The 22,245-nt window shown below is 35.9% G+C and overlaps 1 protein-coding gene across 3 annotated transcripts in view; it reads left to right on the top strand.

Moving 5' to 3' along the window:
* Glra3 (glycine receptor alpha 3) overlaps positions 1-22,245 on the top strand; it is a 146,072-nt gene that overhangs the window by 83,660 nt on the left and 40,167 nt on the right. For all 3 annotated transcript variants that reach the window (XM_005075143.3, XM_040742269.1, XM_040742270.1), the window contains exon 5: positions 10,061-10,143. In XM_005075143.3, coding sequence (XP_005075200.1) covers positions 10,061-10,143 — 83 coding nt within the window. The remainder of the gene's footprint in view (positions 1-10,060; positions 10,144-22,245) is intronic.

Below are 22,245 nucleotides of genomic sequence, written 5' to 3'. Positions count from 1 at the left end.
TAGTGTTGAAATGTGGGTGATTGAGCTGTGCCACTAAATGAGATTCCAAAGACATCTAATCAGTAACAACAGTCATAATTATCTAATCCAGGGACAATATGAACACCAAAATCTATCTTAATAAGTCAATGATGAATATTAAGGTAAGTAAGTTGGCAGGATCACACAGGCGACTGAAAAGTATCTGGGTCATATATCAAGGCTCTAGAACTCGTCCAACTTTGGTAGGCCATCAAATATCAAATAGGTACAGACTTAGTAAACAGAAAAAGTAACTATTTACAGGGATTTGCTTAATTAGCTTCACATTTTAAACACCTTCCAAAATATATGAATTATTGTTGAAAAAAGTATTTTGTAGTAGTTGTTTTCTTAGCTGTGATAAACAAAAGGCCAAGGACAGAATTCATGGCGTCTTTTTGACAGGAGACTATGCGATGCTTAAACCGACATGCTACGTTGAAATATCGTATCAATAGTAACATGTTCTTAAATGTAAAGAAACTTAGATGTCATATTTAGGCTTTAAGCATAAATTAACTCCCTTTCTGTCTTAGTTTTGTTGTTCTTATTTATTGTTCTTTTCGTAAGGAATAGACGTATTTCATTTTCATCTTGTCTTTCAAATATCTAAGGTGTTTCTACTTTTACCAAGTAGTAAAATGTGTATGAAAATGAATTTTTAATCTTAGTGGCATGGTGATTTTGAAACTTTTCAGCCAAGGGATTTTCCAAGTTATGTTGTTTTGTCTTTACTTTTCATCTCTTCCTTCTATTTGACTCAGATGGCTTTTCATATTTTCCTCTTTCATGTGCCTATACTCCCCTTTAATAATTTTCCCACATCCCAAAAGTGTCTACAATTAACTGGCAAATTCTTTAGAATTCTGAAACCTGGTAAATCATACCCATGAAACAAAGAAAGTACTAGGACTCATCTCTAGTTAAGACAATCCCTATTTGGAAGAAAAGTTTCAAGGTGACCCCAGACCTGGATAAGAGGGTTCTGAGACCTTTAGGGAAATTATCAAAATAAATAACAGAAAAGTAAGAATATAACTTCTGGGAAATTGCATTAGGCAAATATTTTCCTATTCTACCTAAACATAACTGAAAGCACTGGACACAATATATATAACAAGCTAAAAGAAATACTCAAGAGGTGGATGAAGCTGACTAGCTTACTATGGGCTCTGAAACCTGAGGACAATGCAGCATGGATGATTCTTGAAATTTTTTTCTGGCCTTATATATCCCATACTTGAATATTGGTTAGAAGACCTTGACTTCTACTTGTATATGATGAAATTCCAATAAGAAAAAAAACAGCAAAAACGGGTTAAATACAATAGATTTTTCCTTCTTATCCTTAGTTTGCTAAATTACTTTTGACAGCTGAGCTCAAATTATAACTGATGCAGAAAGAAAATGAAAATACAAAATCAGACAATTGCAGAAAATGCACTTCAACATGTCAATGGTGATTCTTAGCCTCAATTGGGTTCTAATTTTTATAACAAATAGACATTAGCAATGCTGATACTACTTAGTGGTGATGAATACTGATTCAGTAGGCATATATTGGTGCTATTAACAATTGGCAAGATGCTTTGTTAAAATGTGACAAGATTCATGTGTTTCCCAACTTGATAAATTTATTTCCAGGAATCAAAATTACATACTTACTGTATGTATGTAAAATCTGCATACAGAAGTACCTCTTATAGCAACAACAACAAAATAGCTTATACGTTCATTAATAAGGAAATGACTGAGGAGCTGGAGAAACACCTCAATAGTTAAGAGCTCTGACTGCTTTTCAGATGACCCAGCTTCCATTCCCAGAACCAATATGGTGGCTCACAATTATCTATAACTACAGTTTCAGTGGAATCAATAAATGTTGTCTAGTGGGCACCAGACACACATGTGATTCACAAATGTATGCGCAGGCCAATGTTCATATTCATAAAATAATATAATAAATTTTAAGAAAGAATATGACTGAACCCAGTGATAGGTTCATATTATTAAATATTTTGCATCAGTTATACATGAATATATTGAATAATAGCTGCCTAAAAGATAAATTTATGGATATATATAATGCATAAATAAAATATATATGAATATATCTTAATGGATATAAATTTTGAAGAGGGCAAGCTGAGGGTTTACATGGGAGAGTTGACTGGAAGAAAAGAGGATAAATTTTGTAATTACATAAAAAAGTATTTAAAGTATTACAAATACATATAAATACATACATATATATCTCCTAGTGTTAGGAAGGTGGAAAAAGGCATGTGTCTGAGATCTTGCTAATTGGTCAGAAGAGCCTACATGGTGATTCACAGGTCAAAATCAGAGAGCCTTCATCCAGTAACTCATGGAAGCAGATGCAGAGATCCACAGCCAAGCACTGGGTTCAGTTCCAGGAATTCAGCTCAGGAGAGAGAAGAGGGATTATACAAACAAAGAGGATCAAAATCATTAAGGAAGACTCACAGAGACAGCTGACTCTGGACTGACAGCTAGGGAGCCTGCATGGGACTTACCTAGGTCCTCATTATGTGGGTAAAAATTGTGTAGCTTTTTCTATTTGTGGGACTCCTAGCAGTGGAATCAAGACCTGTCCCCAATGCTTACCTGGCTTTTGGTAACCTGTTCCCCATGCTGGATTACCTTGCCCAGCCTTTAATGCAAAGAATAAGAACTTAGTCTTCATATATTCCCACATTATTAAAAATAAACTAGAGTTCTTCATGTGGGGAGAAACTTTTGATAACAATGTTATGTCTTGCAAGCTTATAACAATAAAGTATGTCCATTTTGAAGATTCCTCCACCAAGTTAGATCTATTATATATTTTAAGACCACACCAATTCCTCCATTAAAATACATTGTGCTACAATTGTCAAATTTTATTTAAAAGAGAATTCTATATTTGTCAGGACCTAGTTATTGTGTCTCTTGTAAATGCTGGAGTATTTTGTTTGAAAATAGAGGAAGATGATGGATTTATATCTTTTGTAAGTGGTATCATCCATTACAGAAAGCTTGTATTTCTTCTAATATTTGGAGAAAAGGCTATGGAATGATTCAGAAATGCATCTTTTATCTTTCAGTATGAATTTAGATGAAACAGATGGTCTTTTGGTTCATAGTCATTCCTGTGTCCTGGATCAAATGATCAAACAAAAAATATTTTTGTGAGTTGATTTTGGATATCTCACAGGACTTTGAAATCTTCAAATGCTCCAAATCTTCAGCTTTTTGATAGAAAAAACTATACTAGAAAACAAACTTGCTCAGTTTGCAAATGGAGCATCTGTGCTGTTTCATGTGAGATCTGGCTTCCTCGCCTGTTGAAAGAAGGCAGAATTTCCTTGGCAATCGCAATGAAGGGAACTTGAGCAGTCATCTGCATGCCATCTTTAAATCTCACTGAAACAGTTAACTGAATTGAAAAATGAGGAAAGATGCCACTGGTGTGCAGGAAGTTGAAACAAACAGACAATAAACTAACAACAGACATGTAGGGAGAACATCATCTAGGAGGCTTGGGAATGAATGTGGGAACTGACTTAGACAGACATGGCAGAGTGGAAAAATACCAGAAGGCAGAAAATAATTATGATCTTCAAACTTTTGGCAATTTTAGGCAAGAAGGACTTCAAAAATGCAGGAGAGCAAAGAACTAAAATGAAAAGGGGGAGGAGAAAGAAAGAAGGAGGAGGAGGAAGAGGAGGAGAGGGAGGAAGGAAGGAAGGAAGGAAGGTGGGAAGGAAGGAAGGAAGGAGGGAGGGAGGGAGGGAGGGAAGGAAGGAAGGAAGGAAGGAAGGAAGGAAGGAAGGAAGGAAGGAAGGAAGGAAGGAAGGAAGGAAGGAAGGAAGGGAGAGCAGATTTAAACTTTTAGGAACATCAGTGAACCTCCTGTCCTGATTTTCTCATCCATGGGCTTCAATCAAGGATTTCTTTTCTTGCCTTCATACCTGGGCAGAAGCAGGATAGAAAACAGCCCAGAAGTATTTCCAAGAGTTCCAAGAGCAAAGACATAGGCATCATCTTGTAATTCTCAAGAGGTATCAAACCAAGAACATGAGAATGTGATGAGATAGATTGTAAAGGAAACAGTTATGTGGCTTGATGAACACTAACATTCTGAAAGTCACAGCTAAACACCTCTTGCACAGTACATGCATAATATATTTCTGGTGGAACTTAGCTACCCTAGGGAAAAGAGCAACTGAGGAGCTAGCGATGCTGACAGTTGTATCGCCATATAATCCTATAGCTATGAATATTATTCCATAATCTTATCTCTTCAGCTGTACTACACAGAACTTTTACTGTCTCTGTCTCAGAAACAGCCACTTGAAAATATCTTCTCATTTTCTTTATGGCAGAGACCAGAGAACCAGGCAAAGAAAAAACAAAAAGAAAAAAAAACTAACAAAGACATGACTGAAGAGAGGCCCAAAAAGAGTACTTTTAAATTCTCTGGACAAATAAAATTGCATGTATAAATCAATACTTCCAGAAATTAAGATAAACACACATTAATACTCTATATGAGCAATAGTGGGGAGAATCAGGTAAGATAGAAGAAACTTCCAAGAAAGTAGAAAACATGCACACACACACACACACACACACACACACACACACACACACAACCAATCAGATGGCAGAAGAATGTAAAAAGTCTGAGCATCAGTACAGAAACCCAAACATGAATTGAAAGGCATAACAGAACAGAAAGAATTTCCACTGAAATAGCACATACAGATACCCTGCTGTTTTTAACCACTAAGGAGTGAGTAGCAGCTACACTGAGTAGAACTTGAAGCAGCTGTAAGAATATAAAAGTGTAAAGATACTTAACATGAGACTCTTATTAATACTAAGGAAAAAACACTTTTCAATAGTAGTAATTATGCAAATTACCAACCATAACACAAACATTAATCACAAACTCCTAAGATGTAAGTGTTTGTTATTTGTTTAACTACAAACTTGGGCTTGGTGGGATGTTAAGTATGCACAGAATATGTTATGAATTTTTTTAAACCTTATATTTTGCCAAGACTATTAAACAAGAATTTCAAGTATTGAGTAGCGATGCATCTTTTTATAACAGCATAAATGTATTAATATCAATAATAGGCAAATAGCTGAAGAAAGTCTAGCATTGAGGTATGAACGGTTGAAATAATGCTGTTAATTTAAGGAAATGGAGTTTTAAATTTAAAACTATATTTATTTTATGGGTATAAGTATTTTGCCTGTGTATATGTATATGCATCACACATGTGTCAGGGACTTGCTGATGTCATAAACGTGCATTAGATTCCCTGGAGTTATGGAGGGCTACAAGGTTCCATGTAGGTTCTGGAAACCAAACCCAGGTCCTCTGAAAGAACATCATGTGCTCTTAATAACTCAGCCAACTCTTCTGCCTTGGTCTGACTGGTTTTTATGATTTATAGGACTATTTAAATTTTAAATCTTATCTATGAATTATACTAAAAATGTTTAAATAAATTGCCTTTTGAACAAGCGATTTGGAGTCAGATATTTACCTCAAGATTAAGTTCCAAATTGTATTTTATCTTGCCTATAATGTTAGCCTATCTCTGTTTTATGGTTCCTTAAAACACAAAATTCCTGAGTCAGAAATAATGGAATTTATTATTAGGGGAAAACAAACAACAAGAATACTTCCTCCCATCTCCACAAGTGTCTCTGGACTAATGCAATGTGTTTAGATGAATAAAAGTGTGCAGCCACTTATGCGACAACTCTGGAAGACAGAGTTGGAGAACACACTATTTTTAGAGCAAATTGCAAATAAGCCTTCTGTTTTGTCCAAGTGCACAATATAACCCAGTGTCAGAATGTTAGCAGAGTCTATAATCCTTAGACATGGTGCAGGTAAAATTCTGGTGCTGCTGTCAGTCTTGGTATGCTCAGCCATAGATGTAGGGAGAACCAGAGACCCAGTGAAGACTGACTACAACTTTCAGCCCTGATTTGGACTGTGCTGGCTACTAGCTGTGATTTGAGACAACTCTTTACTTAAAAAAAAAAAAGAAAGACACCTCATTTTCCTTCTATGTATGAAAACAATAACACCAAGTAAATCAAGCCACTAATAATGAATGTGAAACACTTAGCATGGTGTTAGGCCTGCCTGCAATCGGCACTAAAGCTTTCACTTGTATCTTTCAAAAGAGAAAGCAAAGCAAAGTCAACCGAAGGATGAACTGAAGTACATGAGAGCCAGTTAACATTAAATACTGGCTACTCTAATAGCACTCTAGCGGCTTTGCTGCTGGTACCACAGAAGCCTCATCCTTTTAAAATCAAATAACAAGAATGTTTTTTTTCAGCGTTATTGCACACAATTCAGTGATCACAATTTCAACCTTTATTTTAGCCAGCTAAAATTTCTATTGCTATGAACTTTAATTGTATAAACAATTAAAATTAACCTGAATAATAGATATTTATTTCTGAACACTGACCGATACCATTGGATGTAATCAAAAAAGTAACTTATGTTAACTGATGCTTCTTAAAATGTTGTCCGTTCATTGCAAAGTCTATTTATAGTGCTGAAAATATATATTTGGGAATGTAGCATGTATATAAGCAAACGTGTTTCTTTTTTAAGATTCATGATTGTTCATGTCAGCTTCCCACTAGGATCATCATTGATATGGTTATGATAGGTTGGTTAGATTTATGATTTTGTTAACCTTTTGGTCAGTTGACAAAAAAATCCTCCCATATTTAACTGATAGTAACTGTTTGCAATGTCTGTCCTGGTGTTCTTACACTTGTATATATTTTAAGTTATTCATTCCCTATGAAATCATTCATAATCACATACCAAACCACTCAATGAGGTAAAATCACTGAGAAAATTTCTTATGCTTTGCACGGTTCAGACAAACCTTTATAACCATTGTAAAAAAGACTATGTATATGTCTTACTTCACAGTTAAGGACTAATAGTGTGTGCACTTTATCATTTCTGTGTTATGGTAATATATAAAACTGAAATGACCTGATGCTTTTGAGTAGTGTTCTTAAAGGTTAAGACCTTGGAATCTAGGCTAGACACACCCTTACCAAGTTGCAAATTCTGCCTTGCCCATTTCTGTTACATAGTATCAGATTAGTTATGTTAATTCTTATGTTTTCTCACTTAAAAGAAGTGAATATTATTTACCTATCTTACCAGTTTTTGCTACATAGCAATGCATTATTATCTACAAGATATTTTCATCCCTTTCTAGTACAAACTAACTGCCATGAAGGTGTTAGTATGGTATTACAGAAAATCTCTCAAAGCTCCTTACATCATCTGACAAGAGGCATTGTCTTTATGTTACCAAATTACAAAATATTGGGAAATATTGTAATATGTATTTGAGCACAAAATGTTCTTATGTATAAAATTATATACCAGTAAGTAATAAATATACTTATTTTGAGTTAAAAGACTACTATGGGTTCAGAAAATATATTTAATTTCAAACAGAGATTGGGACAGACATCACTCTATAAGCAATACTACTTTAAAAATAGATAATAATTAAATTTTAATAAGGCCAATAGTTTTCAAAGACAAGTAAGCCTTTTGAAGATCACTGTTTCAGTAATCCAAGATTTCTTACAGGGCAGGAAGCAAGAAGTGCATATCCTGTTTACACGTCTTGTCTCAGAGAGAGGACTCAGTGTCCTCTTTAAACAAGTCATCATTCATGTCCAACACAGAATGAGTCAGTGCTTCTTTACTTAGTTTAGCTTTGATATTCTCAGAACACGGGTCGGGACATATCTTTAATTTGCATGTTGTGTTTTAATGAGCAAATTCAATCTTGTAGCCAGCAGACACTTGTTTGTCAATCAGTGTTTTGTTTAGTCAATATTTTACATTAAGTAAAAGAAAACAGAGCCAGTCAATCAGTTTTTATAGGATGTGATTTGCAACAAGTTTTCTGCAAACTGACTTTGCCAAATAATTCTTCTGAACATTTTTGCTGTTGCTGGAATTATGTAATAGCTCCTGTCTTAAGCAAGAGAAATGGCCAGGTTATAAATTTGACAACGCATATGTGGTGAGTGTGCAGGCAAATATGGGAACACTTTTTACTTCCTCACAAAAGGTGAGAACCTTCTGCAAGCTGGTGCTAGAAAGTGGCTGGCAAGAGCCTTGGGTTTTTGGAAAATGAATGTGTGTGAATTTCAGGATGTGCATGTGCATTTTCTCCAGATAAACCCTTTCACGAGACAGGGAACATCATGTCCACCTAGTTCTAAAGTTGCCTTTTGAATAGAGTATGCTGTAAATACACTCTATTACTTAGTATCACTTAACCAAGCTACAAAGACCAGAAAGAAGTCTGGCTTTTGGATATCAAGATATGTGATTATTTTAGCTTGCTAAGGACTCTAACCTGAATGAATTACCCAACGATCCTTCTGGAACTGTTGAAAGTTCAGCAGTCCCATTTGTCTATTCATTTATGTCTCCCTAACACTGCTAACTGAACCTATGTCAGCAAAATATTCAATGGAGACTATATATCATTGTAACTTTATGTCTATGGTCTACATAAAAGTGCCATTTTAGTGAATGTAGCTATATTTACTAGATTGCTATTTTTTGTTAAAGTATAAACAACTCCCAGGTGTGACTTAACTAATTCATCTTTGTGCCCACACAATAGAATTTTGAGGAAGGGAATATGGTGGAGTCAACACTCAATCATTAAAATTTAATAAGTATTCAGTATTTCCTATATGCCAAGCACTGATCTAAGAGAATCCCACACCTCAATTCTCCAGTAGGCACCATTGTCATCTTCATTTTAGAGATGAAAAAGCTGTTGATTAGGGAAGTTGGAGTAATATGCCTCTGGCTACAAAGCTAAGGTACACTAACCACTTGGCATGCCCACTAGTACAATGAATTTCAATGAAGAAATTAATCAAAGTAGAGGATCAGGGTTTCTCAGAAAAGAACTTTGAAGAATATTGGTCATGCATCTGGTTCTCCCTCTGTTTCTCTCTCCCAGTTTCATTGACTATAAATTCTTGGTAAAAATGAAAGATATATCAGTAATATATTTTCTCTATATATATTTATATGTTTCAATATATAATATGAGGTGTATGTGTATATGCATACATGCATATGCATGTATGTAATAGATCATGTGGAACATATTTGCTAAATCTCTGGGAGTGCAGAGGTCTCTTTGCAAGGGCAGGATGCTGGTGGAGACCTTCTGCCTTTCCTTCATGTGAATAAAAACGAGAAATTGGTTTGATGTACACGAAATAATGTCATAGTGCTATAGAACTGTTTCCTGACTCCCATGGGACCTGGTAGAATGCCCAAGCCAGAAGCAGGAGCCACTGTTTACTCTGATAACAAACATTCAAGTTCTTCAGATTTGTTGTGCTCATTGCTTCTCTAACCCCTGACAACTTCAAGTTGTTCAGATTTTCTGTCCTCGATGGCTCTCCATTCACTGACACTTCCCAAAGAGATTTGCAAGAAAGATCAGAATTGTCATCATTTCATATTATTCCTCTACACCCCATTTTTCCATATTTAGAAGTTCACTTTCCTACATAGGCTGACCTCTTAAATTATTACAATGTAATTTTAAATGAAATATTCCTTGTGACATCTGGTAATTCCATAGAAGTCAAGTTCAGATTTATCTTCTGGAACTATTTCGAAGGAAAGGCCTCTTCTAGGCATTTCTACCCTACTATAAGGGAAAAAATGAATAAGCAAAAGAGTAAGTAATTGTACAGAATGTTATGCTTGCAATGGTACTTCAATATCTTTCCTGCCAAAACAGATTAATTTATAAATATAGCTATTTCAGAATAAATGACATTCTTAAGCTGAAGAAAATCTCATCTGCAGTTTCATCGTTCTCAACATAAAAATTGTTTTCTCTAGGCAATAGGATATTTATGTGTCGGTGTGAAAGAGGTGCCTTTAAAAGAATTCCTTCCATCCTTGCAGGCTAACATTAACACTGTCCTGTCCGATGGATCTCAAGAATTTCCCAATGGATGTACAAACGTGCATAATGCAACTAGAAAGCTGTAAGTATGAGCAACTGATGTTTTCCCGGGCACTTTTTAAATGGAGGACATGTAAGCTTTAGTGGATAGACAGATAATTTATTTTGTAATTCACAGGGCACATGTTTATTGAAAAAACAAAAGTAAAATGGGCACATCATTGGAAACAAACTGTCATCCATATTTGCTGAAAGCCTTAAGAGGTCCAGACACTTTCCACATGTCATTGCATAGTTACAACAAAAACATACTTCTTCCCAGGTTTTTGGTTGTTAGAATGATCCCTTACAGTGTGTAGGGAATGTGCACACAGTCAGAGGTGGTGGAACCTAGCTGCCTAGATCCACACCTTATAGTTTCCATTAATCAGCGCTTGGTATTTTAGCTGAATACGCTGTGTGTGCCCCATCAGGAGAAAGGGATTTTTAATGTATCAGATACTCGCCAGAGTTTTCAGAGTTCCTCCAAAAGTCTTCCTGGGAAATGGATCCATTAACACCATTGATCCATGCTAATACAAAACAGTGTGCCGCCAGGTGCATGTTTCATGAAACATTTTCATAATAATATAAGTGATATGATAGTACATGAATAATAAATATATATGTAGTAATAAGTATATGAATAGTAAAATGGTTTACAGTATTTAATCAAAGGGGAACTAGGAGTAAATATACAACTTACTTATATAACTATGTAATATATATTAAAGAAAGCTCTAATTTGAAATCTTTCCTGAAGAAAACTGGAAAATTTATCCACAGGTTCAGTCTTGACAGGCAAGTTTTGTAGTGACGTAGAGGTGTCACTAGATGGCGTACAAAACTCATGGGGGAAAATGACCTCACTCAGCACTGTTTTTCTTCAAGACATATAAGCATCTATTTCTCTGTTAATTACTCTTTTCTTTGAATTTTTAGTGTTTATTCTGAAAGTGTCTCTCAAATATTCAACACAGATAAAATGTCAAAGTAACTGAAAGGAAAACAAACGATCTAAAATTGGGATATTTAGATATTTTGCATATTGGTAATGCAAGTGGAGGGATGAGTAATGAAAGTTTCCTAATAGTAAATTCTTTGGACTTTGTGCAATAAAGAAAATCAGCAAGAGAACAGCTGACTATGTATCTTGGTCAATGCAACGTTAGGACACAGAGAAAAGTTCTCTCCTTCTCTCTGTCTCTGTCTCTCTGTCTCTCTGTCTCTGTCTCTCTGTCTCTGTCTCTGTCTCTGTCTCTCTCTCTCTCTCTCTCTCACACACACACACACAGAGAAGCACACACAAAGTGGCAAAACAGGCCACAGGACAAAGCAGTTCATTGGCGCCATGTTTACTGAAAGCTATTCAGAGGTCAGAGAGGAACTGTTCAAACATTAAGGAACAAAGAAATTATTTGGTAATTACATTTTTACTTATTTATTTAATGCATGTGTGTGCATGCCTGTGCCTGCGTGAACACATGTGTGCAGGTACACCTATACATGTGAACGTGTTCATGTGGAGGCCAGAGATGTAAGGTGCCTTCTTCAATTGCTTCTCTACTTCATTGGTTACTTATTTGTGGATAGGAGCTCACTGACTTGATGGCTGAGAATCCTAAGAAACTCTAGGGATCCTCATGTCTCTACCTCCAAACACTGTGCTTGAAGGTACACTCAGATTTTTATGAGTGTTTGAGGATTAAAATCAGCTCCTCATATTTGCATAGCAAGCACTTTAACAATGGAGCCCTGTATTAATGGCAAAGGCTTTACAACAAAGATTATTTTATCAATGATCCAAGTTTATGAAATAATTTTTCTTAACAGTCTAAGAATAGGAATAGAAAATAGGGACAGAGCAGGATGCTGGTTTTGAAATGTAATTTTAGGTGTTAGGAAGGCTGAGGCCTGAGGATCATGAGTTCAAGGTCATCCTGGGATGTATTTATTCTTTTAAATTTTATTTTACATCCCAACCTCAGTTCTTCCCCCCATCTCTCCTCCAGCCCCCTCCTCGACCCCAACACATCACTAGTCCTCTCCTCCTCACTAGTAAGGGCTCTCATGAGGAAGCAACAAAGTCTGACGCAATAAGTTGGGGCAAAGCCAAGCCCCTCTCCCATGCATTAAGGCTCAGTATGGCATTCCACCAAGGGAATGAACTCCAACAAGCTAGCTCATGTATTAGGTTTGTATTGTGGTCCTACTTCCAGAACCCCTCTGAAAGTCCAACCTTCACAACTGCCTCCCACATAGAGAGGACCTAGTTCAGTCCCCTGGAGTCTCTACCAATGTTGGCCTAGAGTTCATGAGGTTCCACAAGCTTGGTTTAGCTGTCTCTGTAGATTTCTCCATCGTGATCTTGACCCCTTTTGCTCATATGTTTCCTGCCCCCTCTCTCTGACTAGATTCCTGGAGCTATGCATGGTGCTTGGCTGTGGATTTCTGCATCTGGTTCCATCAATTACTGGATGAAGTTTCTATAATGATAGTTAGGATATTCACCAGTCTGACTATAGGAGAAAGCCAGTTTGGCACCATCTCCACTATTGCTTGGAGTCTTAGCTAGGGTCATCCTTGTGGATTCCTGGGAATTATCCAAGCACCAGATTTTTCCCTAACCCCATAGTGTCTCTCTCTATAAAGATATCTCTTTCATTGTTAGTGAGCCATTTTTACAAATGAAAGCACAAGAGAGGGAGGGCTTATGACACCACTCAGTGGTAGACAGAGCACTTGCTTAGCATGTTCCAGGAAGTCCTCAATAAAAATTCCACTAATTTCCCCCACAAATAAAACAAGAAAAGTAAAAAGGGGAACGAACGAATGTGGACGGAACAATGGTCCATATAGATGATTGGTATAAAGTGGATTTAAAGGTTCTGTGTACCTGTGAGTGAGAGCTAAAAATATCATACAAGTAGGATCATATAAGACACATTAATAAATAATTGGAATATATGAAAAGGAAATATTTATAGGACTTGCAATAAATGCAATATTAGCATGTTTGTGGTTTGGATTATTTAGTTCCACAGTCAAATGGAGTTAAAACTGAAGATAAATTATTAAAAAAATGTGAATTTTGGCTCAAGAAGTCAGATGAATTTATTGAAAGAAAGCAAAACAACTACAACTACAAGGACTACACCCTTAAGTAATCCTTTCATTTATAAGTTATTGGGAAGAAATTCTAGAAAAATGTAGTCATAGATTACAAATAACCAATAATTCTTTGAAAAGTGGGTTTACCCACGCCTTCGTGAGTGACTGTCTACCCAGACACATGTGGGCAGCAGTAATTGGATTCAGTGGGTTAACAGTAATATTTTTAAATATTGAAGTGGAAAAAGAATGTGTTTAGCATCTTAGGGGAAACTGGAGAGGCAGAAGGGGTGAATTAATATACATTAGATGCATATATGGAATACTCAAGCAGTAAATAAAATATTATTAAAATAAATAAGGAAAGCTAATCAGGACTACTTTGTGGGATCCAGGAGAGGGACACTCAGGGTCGTTCATGTATCTGGCTTCCTCAGAACATTTCTGGAGAAATCGGAAGTTGAACACAGGAAAACAGAGCCTCTTGCTACTTCCCTCCTGCTCCTTCATTTCTTTATCAGGAACGAATGCTCTGCCTCAAGTGGTCCTTTAGCATCAGTATTAATTATTTCCTTCCTTCTGGATGGAAACTTTCCTCATCCACAGTGGAAGCACCATTCCTTAAGCATGCTCCATTAAGAGATGCTCAGAAATCTTCTGTAGAGAGGGTGACTGTGGATATGGAGCTGACAGAGAAGAGATAGCCATAAATCCTATTTTGAGAAAACTAGAAATTATCCCACATGTCTCAAAGTATATATTTATGACTTGAGACTAAAACTGTAGGTCATGCACAGCAAAGGTCCACACAGTAGTAGTTTTTGAACTTTCAGTTTCCATCTACTGCATGTTCTCTTTTAAAAGGATTTTTTCAGACATGAATCTGCCCTTTCAAAAGACATTCTTCTTCATAGTAGTTTTACTTAAAAATACATTTCTATTTACAAATACATTTGTAAATTATTTGCATTGGTATGGAATTAATGACCAGCAAACACAGATCTACTATCATGATTTAAGTTCTATCCCTAAAGAATTTACAGAAATAGGGCTAAGAAAAGGCCCTGTATTTGATTTCTAGCTTTTTATTCACATTATAAAAACATTTGTAAATTTGTCACTCCTGTTAGAAGTGTCAGCTGTTTGCCAAAGGTGACAGGGTTTTTAAGTATCATTGCACAGTAAAATTTTAATTCCATGCTTCGTATGTAAAGAATAACGAAAATGACATAAGGAAAACAAATCAATGATGTGTAATATTGAAATAAATTTCAGTTGGTGACAGAAAAGTACAAATAATGTTATGTGGTTTCACCAGGTTATATTTAGAAACACACACACATACACATACACACGACAGCAATTAATGAAAAAAAATAGGCCAGGAATTTGAGGGGTGTATAGGAGGGCTCGAAAGGAAGAAAGAGAAGGGAGAAATATTGTCATTAAATTACAACCTCAACAATAAAGAACAGCATAAATGTAGAAGCAAAGAAATATACTTTTTCTCAAGCAGTGACCTAAATCATTAAAAAAATATTTTTGAAAAGGTGGGAGGGCCTTGAGGAGCAATTTAAAGAGAGTGCTAAAGACTAGAAAATCTTTGAAATGTACTTTAATAGGATTTGGGGATAGAAATGTCTAAAAATAGACCTTGTGCAGGTTTGGGGTAGAGCATCTAAGTGTGGAAGGATTTTATTATTGACATTTGCAGATTGAATTTTTTAGCTAGGTCTGATAAACAGATTGCTTATTCTGGATCTTATGTTAACCTTAGTTATAAAAATGACAGAGCTTGTGATTTTTTGTTTTGTTTTGCTTTGCTTTTTTACAATTACGTCCTAATAATTTCTACTGTTCTCCCAATTCTCTTATAATTTAAGAGTTTGGATTAGGTTCAGGGTAACATTGTGCTTTTTGTTTGCTTACTCAGAGATACAGATGGTTCTTGTTTTGAGAGTATTTGTTTCTTAATCTCTCTAGTTATGATGTTAGGAGGAAAAAGACAAAGTATCGACTGGTGAATGTGTTACTTTAAGATAAATTCCAATTTGAACTTTAATGATCCCACTCCTCACAATAGTCATGACTTTTTACCACCTCGTCAGTTCACATCTTTGTAAATTGGATTTTCCAGTTATCAGATCTTCTGAACATATGGCAATACAACGAAAACATGAAGCAGCCACCGGCTTATAAAGTGATGATGTCACAAATATATTAAGATTTTATATCTTTCAACTATATTACCACTTTAATCTTAGTCACAACTTAATGAAATAGGTTAACTTCCTTCTTAAAGATAATCAACAATGCTTAAAGATGTTGTCTTTCCCAATGGCATAAAACAACAGAATAAACAGAGCAAACTATGGCTTAGTAGCTTCCAAAGACATTACGTAAACATCAGTCACATTTAGATCGTCAGGTGAGTTCTGTTTGTAAATCACTATGATAGTCTTAAGTTTTCTCCACAAGCTATCAATACCCAATACTTGAAAGAAAAGGTTGCTTTATATTTTTCATATTTCCTCTCAGTTATTTTCCTAAGTGGTACAATTGGCCTCAATCTCAAAGCAGAGTGCATTGTCAGTGAGTCGTCCTATGAGCACCAGCCAACAGCAAACTACTTTGACTGGGACTACACCAGTCAAATACCACAAACAAATTCTATGTTCCCCATCCTACATTTGTCCATGTAACTCACTTTAATAAATATCAAGTCTCTACACTTTCCTCTAGTTAAATATCATCTTGTTGGGCTAGCCCATCATCCAGATGTGACTAATCATCTGGAGATTTGAACCGCATACCATCATGCTTTTCCAACAGGAAAAGTCTTAGAAAACTTGGCTACAATATGCTACAGATATTTCTCTTTTGTTTCCCTTGACAGATAATGCCATTTTGACCTGCTGAACACCACTGAAACCTTGATTAATGACCACTGATCAAATCATCTTGAAACTCTAAGATTATTATGACACATAAAAAAACTATCTAAAAATTATCTATTCAAAAGTTAAGTCAATTATTGATCCATGAGAGTTTATAAGACTATGGTGTCATATTATGGTAACATGGCTTTAACTTTATGATCCCAAACTAGGCTCCTACTGATTTCTTTCTGACTTCCTATCTGCAATTTCGTTTAATGTTGTTGGGATTCAGTACTCAGGTCTGCTATAGCTCACTCAGCACCTGCCTGCTAACAGACTTGAATATACTAAACTCTATGCAGTTATTTTTCACCTTTCTCAGATACAGCATCATGTCTTCTATTTGACCTATAAGACATGCCCATTTCTCAGAATACTGTATTTCTTCACAGACAGAGAGGAAAACGCTGGATGATCTATATTCTTCTACAAGGTCTCTGCTGCCCATTCTCCATACTTACTTCTCTGCTCCACAACCATTTGTTACATTATATTCTATCACAACATGCTACCTTACATTTTTACATATTTATCGCATACCCCATCTAATTCCTTTTCATGAGGTTCTTGCTCGTCAGTCTTTGTCACTGAAATCCCCATGAAGTTAGGATAATGTTTCATCTTTACTGTTGTTAATTTGCAAACCTCTTGCATAGAGCAGCAGAGGGTAGTCTAGTTGAGTTCATGTTTAACTCAAGCATTCTTTAAAATGAAAACAAGTCACACTCTGTTCCACTTTCTTTCTGATTCATGTTTCATAGGAAAGTCTGCAAATGTAAATCCCTTTTTTTCTTAAGTTCCTTGCAACCCCTCACCGGCTGCACCGAGGTCTGCTCTAGAGTGTGCTATCTCCAGTTCTCCACCTCAGACAATTTCCCTTTTGATGATATTTAATGTCTATTTTGTTTTATGAAGATGCACTTTTAGTGTGTGTGTGTGTGTGTGTGTGTGTGTGTGTTTATGCATGCATGCAGGAGCCTTTAGAGGCCAGAAGAGGGAATCAAAGGCATTAGAGCTGGCATTACAAGTATCCAGCATGGATACTGGGAAGCAAAAATAGTTCCTTAAGAAGAGTGCATTATTCTGAATCACAGGGCCATCTGTTCAGCTTCTAAAAGTTTTATTTATTATTATTGTGTGTGTTTGTGTGGGGTGCACATGGTGTTGGAGACTCAGAATTGAACAACCAATAGTGGGGCTCATCCCTGAGAAAGGCTAATTACCTTTCTCCAGAAGTCATTTGTTGCCCATAATTCCTTATCTAATGGTGGGGTCTCACAATTACTTCTCTCTCCGTGTTACCATGCTCACTGCTATTGCCATTGTCCTAGTCTTGTTTATACAGCCATTTCTAGGACAGGTTGTTTCACTGAATGCTTGTGGGTATTATGTATCTTATAGTCCTTCCTCCACCTCCTTACAAATGTTCACCCAAGACATAGACATAGGAGCTACAATATAATTATATCCACTGGGGCTCTGTTCCCCATTATTGGATAATTTCTGCATTTGTGGTTTTCTGTCATAGTCTCCATGTACTGTAAAGAGAGGCTTTGATAAGCATTGGTAGTTACACTTATCCAGGAAAGGTGGCTTGTGCAAAAAACAACACTTTTATGTGTAGTAAAGTATATGCTCTGTTTCAATTTGTGTTGCTAAAACAGAATACTGCATACTGGGTAACTTCAAATAGACATTGATGTATTGTCTTCAAGCCCAAGGTCAAGACACCTATGTATATCAGGGTCTTCCTGCTGTGTCTTTCCATGTCACAAAACCAAAAGGGTCAAGAGACAAAGTAGGCTGAATATCGTAGGCTTGGAGTAGTAGTAATAGCACCTATGAGGAGGGATTTCATAGTCTTATTATTTTTGAAATGCTCATCTCTCAATATTGTTGTAAAGACAAATGCTTTATGAATGAGTTTAGACGTTAGAATTTTCAAGTCAGAAATCATACAGAAACAGGGCCATTGAATACTCAGTGGGTAAAGTTCCCATCTGATGACCGAGGATCAATCAATATCAACAACCCATACAAAGGCTGAAAAACCAAACTAATTCCACAAAACTGACCTAAAACACCAAAGATCACCTGCAATTTAAAACATTAGTGTCTTTTCTTTCTGTGATTCTTGAATTTGCTACTCTTTTCTATTCAAAGTTGTCACCATGTATTCCTTTCTTCAGTTAATTCTATAGACAACTTCAGGTCTTCCCAACCATATATTTTCTAGCCTTCTGAGAGCAGCATCTTTCAGAGCTTGGGCAACATTCCCCCTGGAGATGACTCCACAGTATAATCATGAATACCCCTTAATCCAAGTTCTCCACTGGCATCTGCCAGAGGAATTCAGGAAAAACCCCACAACTCCATGTAGAGAGTAATTATGTTAAACATTTATAGTTCTATTTTGTATTCTTTAATGTGTTCAATCGTTTTTAAATTGAATTGTATAACACTATGCATACTATTTCGGGATTCTCTTTAAATACTTCCTAAAAGAAGAATCTAGAGTTAGTCTCCTTTTTAGCATCAAAAAAATTCTTCTGTTGAACTATCTTAGGATGTGTCTTTCAGAAGTGAATAGTGATACAGCGAAACATCAAGCGTAAGAAATCTCAAAAATAAAAGCGCAGCTCCTTTCCAGGCTCCACTCCAAACAGTTTGGACATCTAGGTGCTGGCACACTGATTAGGCTCACTGTGGATCTCTTTGGTGTGGTGTGTGGTCAATGAGATTAATTCTTTCATAAATTTGAATGGTCTTGAAGCTTTGACCTTCTGAAGCTACACTGGATTGTTTTTCTCACCACCTGAAGTTTATTCCAAAGAAGTAGTCAGGGAGTGTCCTGCTGTGACCTCTCCTACTGCAAACCCCAACTAACCACAACACCTTTTTCTTGTTAAAATGCTCTAGTTCAAGGTTAGGTCCTTTTAAAATTTTAAGTGAGATCTCCCGTAAGAACTTTTAACACTGTGTGTTCAACATATACCAATCTTATGAAATCTTGAGAAATGTGAACAAAATGGTTTGTCTGGCATTTAAGAAGACAAAAATTCTCTATATTACCACCATTATCCCAAAGAGAAAGGAGAAGGCGAAAGTAATTCCAGTCTTCAAAGTACTTGTTAAGATTAAGTTATATGTCAGTTACACGAAAGGGTTTCAGAGAATGTAACAGACCCTTAATTTAGCAGGCTTACAAATTTAAATGAAAGCACATGTGACACTATGAGTTATGGAAAAGGATTTCAAATCAAATGTACAAATCATAAAAAATCAGTTAAACGCATTTTGACATAGCAGTTGGTCCTTGTCAAGTCAATAAAAGTGACTTGAGTAATATTTCTCCCAGCGAAAATCAGCATGTGCCGAGAGTAGGTTTTTCCTTCCCTCTTTTTTTTTTAATCCAGATGTTGATTAAGAACACAAGAATTTGCAAACTAGGTCAAAGTAGAAATAATTTTCTGTCTCTCTCCTAAAAACATTTGAAACAACTGAAACAACTAAACCAAATGCTTTTCTGACTTTCTTTTAAAATTAAATGTGAATTTTTAACTCATCAATTGAACTTAATATATCTCTTTGATACATATATATCTTTGATATATTAAGTTTGATATATTAAGAGTCTTCATTTGAATAAACATATTTCTATTTTGTATATGTTAGTGATATCAGTTATTTCATTTTAATAACACAGCGTTTCAAATGCCCATGTAATTAAATCTACAATGTTGTAAACAGTTATGGGATGGTAATTATACAAAAATGTTACTGTATTAACCCAGAATTTTAATAGCATAGATTATATCTTCATTTTAAATACAAGTAAATTTTATTTTATTTAAACAATTATTATTATTATTATTATTATTGCCTCTGTGTGTGTGTACATGAACGTGTATGTTGCAGGTGCATACATGCCGTTACACACAAGTCTAGAGGTAAGAGGAAACTTTTGTAAGTCAGCTCTCTGTTTTTACCTTGGGCTCCAGGGATTGAAATCAAATCCTCGGGGTATGGCAATTATTTTTATTCACTGTGCCTTCTGGACCTAGATTGTATTCTTTTTCCCTAGAATATAGAAATTAACCTATTTTCATTCATTAAAACTTTTCCATGCTGATTTCAAGTGTATCTTTTACCTAAAGTCTTCCTTCATAGTTCTGATTCTGAGTTGTATTTTCTGTAATATTTCTCTACTTTGTCATTCTTAAATCATTGAAAGACTGCAGCCTTATTTGCCTAGATTTTCATTTATTGACAGGTCTACACTGTTCTCCTAACTGGCGCCGTTATGTGTGTTTTTGTACTTCAGATTAACTACCAGTTGAAGAACACGGTAAAATTTTCATTTAAATTGTGTTGAAGTTATGAATCAATTTTCAAAGAGAAGTTTTTTTAACTTCTACAGGAGGCCATAGCATTTCACTGTTTGTACATTTCTGTCTTTCAATCATTATTTAAAGTCTACTTTTCTTTGTAAGTACAATTTTAAAGGATGTGATGATATTTAAAATCATCACTCAAGATACTACATTGAAAGTATTTTTGTTTCATTTCTTTAGAAATGAGAACAGGTTAATAGCATATAGCAGATAAAGTAATGGAGAAAAGACCATTAAGTGGGATGGAAGGTGAATTCCCAGTAATAATATTGAAAAACAGAATTTTTTTCTGTGTCTAATGAGAAGTGAAATAATAGGGAATGATGTATGTTGGGATTGTCTAGAGACTTCTCCTGAAGCAGTATTATTGTCTGCAGAGTTAAAGGGAAGTTTGATAAAATGGCAAAGGCTTCAGAAAGGTTAGAGGGGATTGGAAATGAAAGTGTTTGGATAAGGTTACTTACTGTCAACTTTTCTGAGTGATTCTGAGATCTCCCTTTAGGGTGGCTGAGTCAGCACAGGAAGCCATATAAATTTTCTCTATCAGTGTGGCAACTTGAGTTAGATTAAGTGAACAGATAAAAATTACATAGGTAGGTTCTTCATTGAGTGAGTGGATAAACAGATCAACAGAGAAACAAGCTAACCAACACTTTAAAAATTTTTTTGTTTTAATTTATTACAGTTGTGTTCCTTGGAAGTAGTCTAGACTCTAGATGATCCCACAGGGTCCTATAAACCCCGGGCTAGTAATTTCCAATTCTTAGCTCACCCACCAAGGGGTTTAAAATAAAGAACTTCCATATCCTGTTGTTTGGAAATGGTAAAAATTATCTTGGAACAATGACTGAAGGCTAATTCAGTGGAGATAAGGGCTCCTTAGAGGTTGTGCCTGAAATTGTCTCCCTGTTGTTATGGCAACAAATGAGAACATCCAAGAACAATAGTGCCAATAGAAATGACCACGCATTTTAGCCATCTCAGCCATTATTGGATGTCAGGACCCAGTCACAGAAGAATGATCATGTATCTTGCAGCAAGGTTAGAAAAACCCAGCCACACCACATGTGTCTAAGAAGCACATCACTCTCTGCATCAGCCAAGGGACCTAACATTTTTCCCCTCAGGAGAGGACCTTATCATCCAAATGTGGATTAGTTTTCAAAGGACAAGTAAAATATCTAAGCTATTGTTCTCATATAACATTATTGACTAAAGAGTTTTTTATTTCTTTTTGTTTTTTTAGCGATATTTATTATTTTAATATGTTAGAGTTTCTATGCTAATGCTCCTCAAGCAGAGTAGCTTAGGCAACAGAAGTTTGTTTCCTCACCGTGTGGACTCAGGCTGTCTAAATTTATCATGTCTGCAATGATGGCTTCACCTGAGGCTTCCTACCCTGGCTTCAGTGTAGCCTTATAGTCTTTGTTCTCTCATGACTCCTCCTCTATGCATATACATGCCCAAAAGGCCCCTTCCTACGAGAACAACAATCACATAGGAACAAGGCCCACTTGAAGAGACAGTTTTCCACCGCACACCCATTTGGAGTTACAAATACTGATGGGTTTAACTGTCACCTTGACAAAATTCAGAAGCACCTGAAAGAGTCTCAGTGAAGAATTATCTAGATCAGGTTCACCTGTGGGAGGTGTCTGCGAAAGACAGTCTTGTTACTTGACCCAGTCCATTATAAGCAGC

The sequence above is a fragment of the Mesocricetus auratus genome, unplaced genomic scaffold (genome assembly GCF_017639785.1).
Source record: "Mesocricetus auratus isolate SY011 unplaced genomic scaffold, BCM_Maur_2.0 Super-Scaffold_6731, whole genome shotgun sequence".
NCBI lineage: Eukaryota > Metazoa > Chordata > Mammalia > Rodentia > Cricetidae > Mesocricetus > Mesocricetus auratus.
This window is presented reverse-complemented; position numbering and strand designations above follow the sequence as displayed.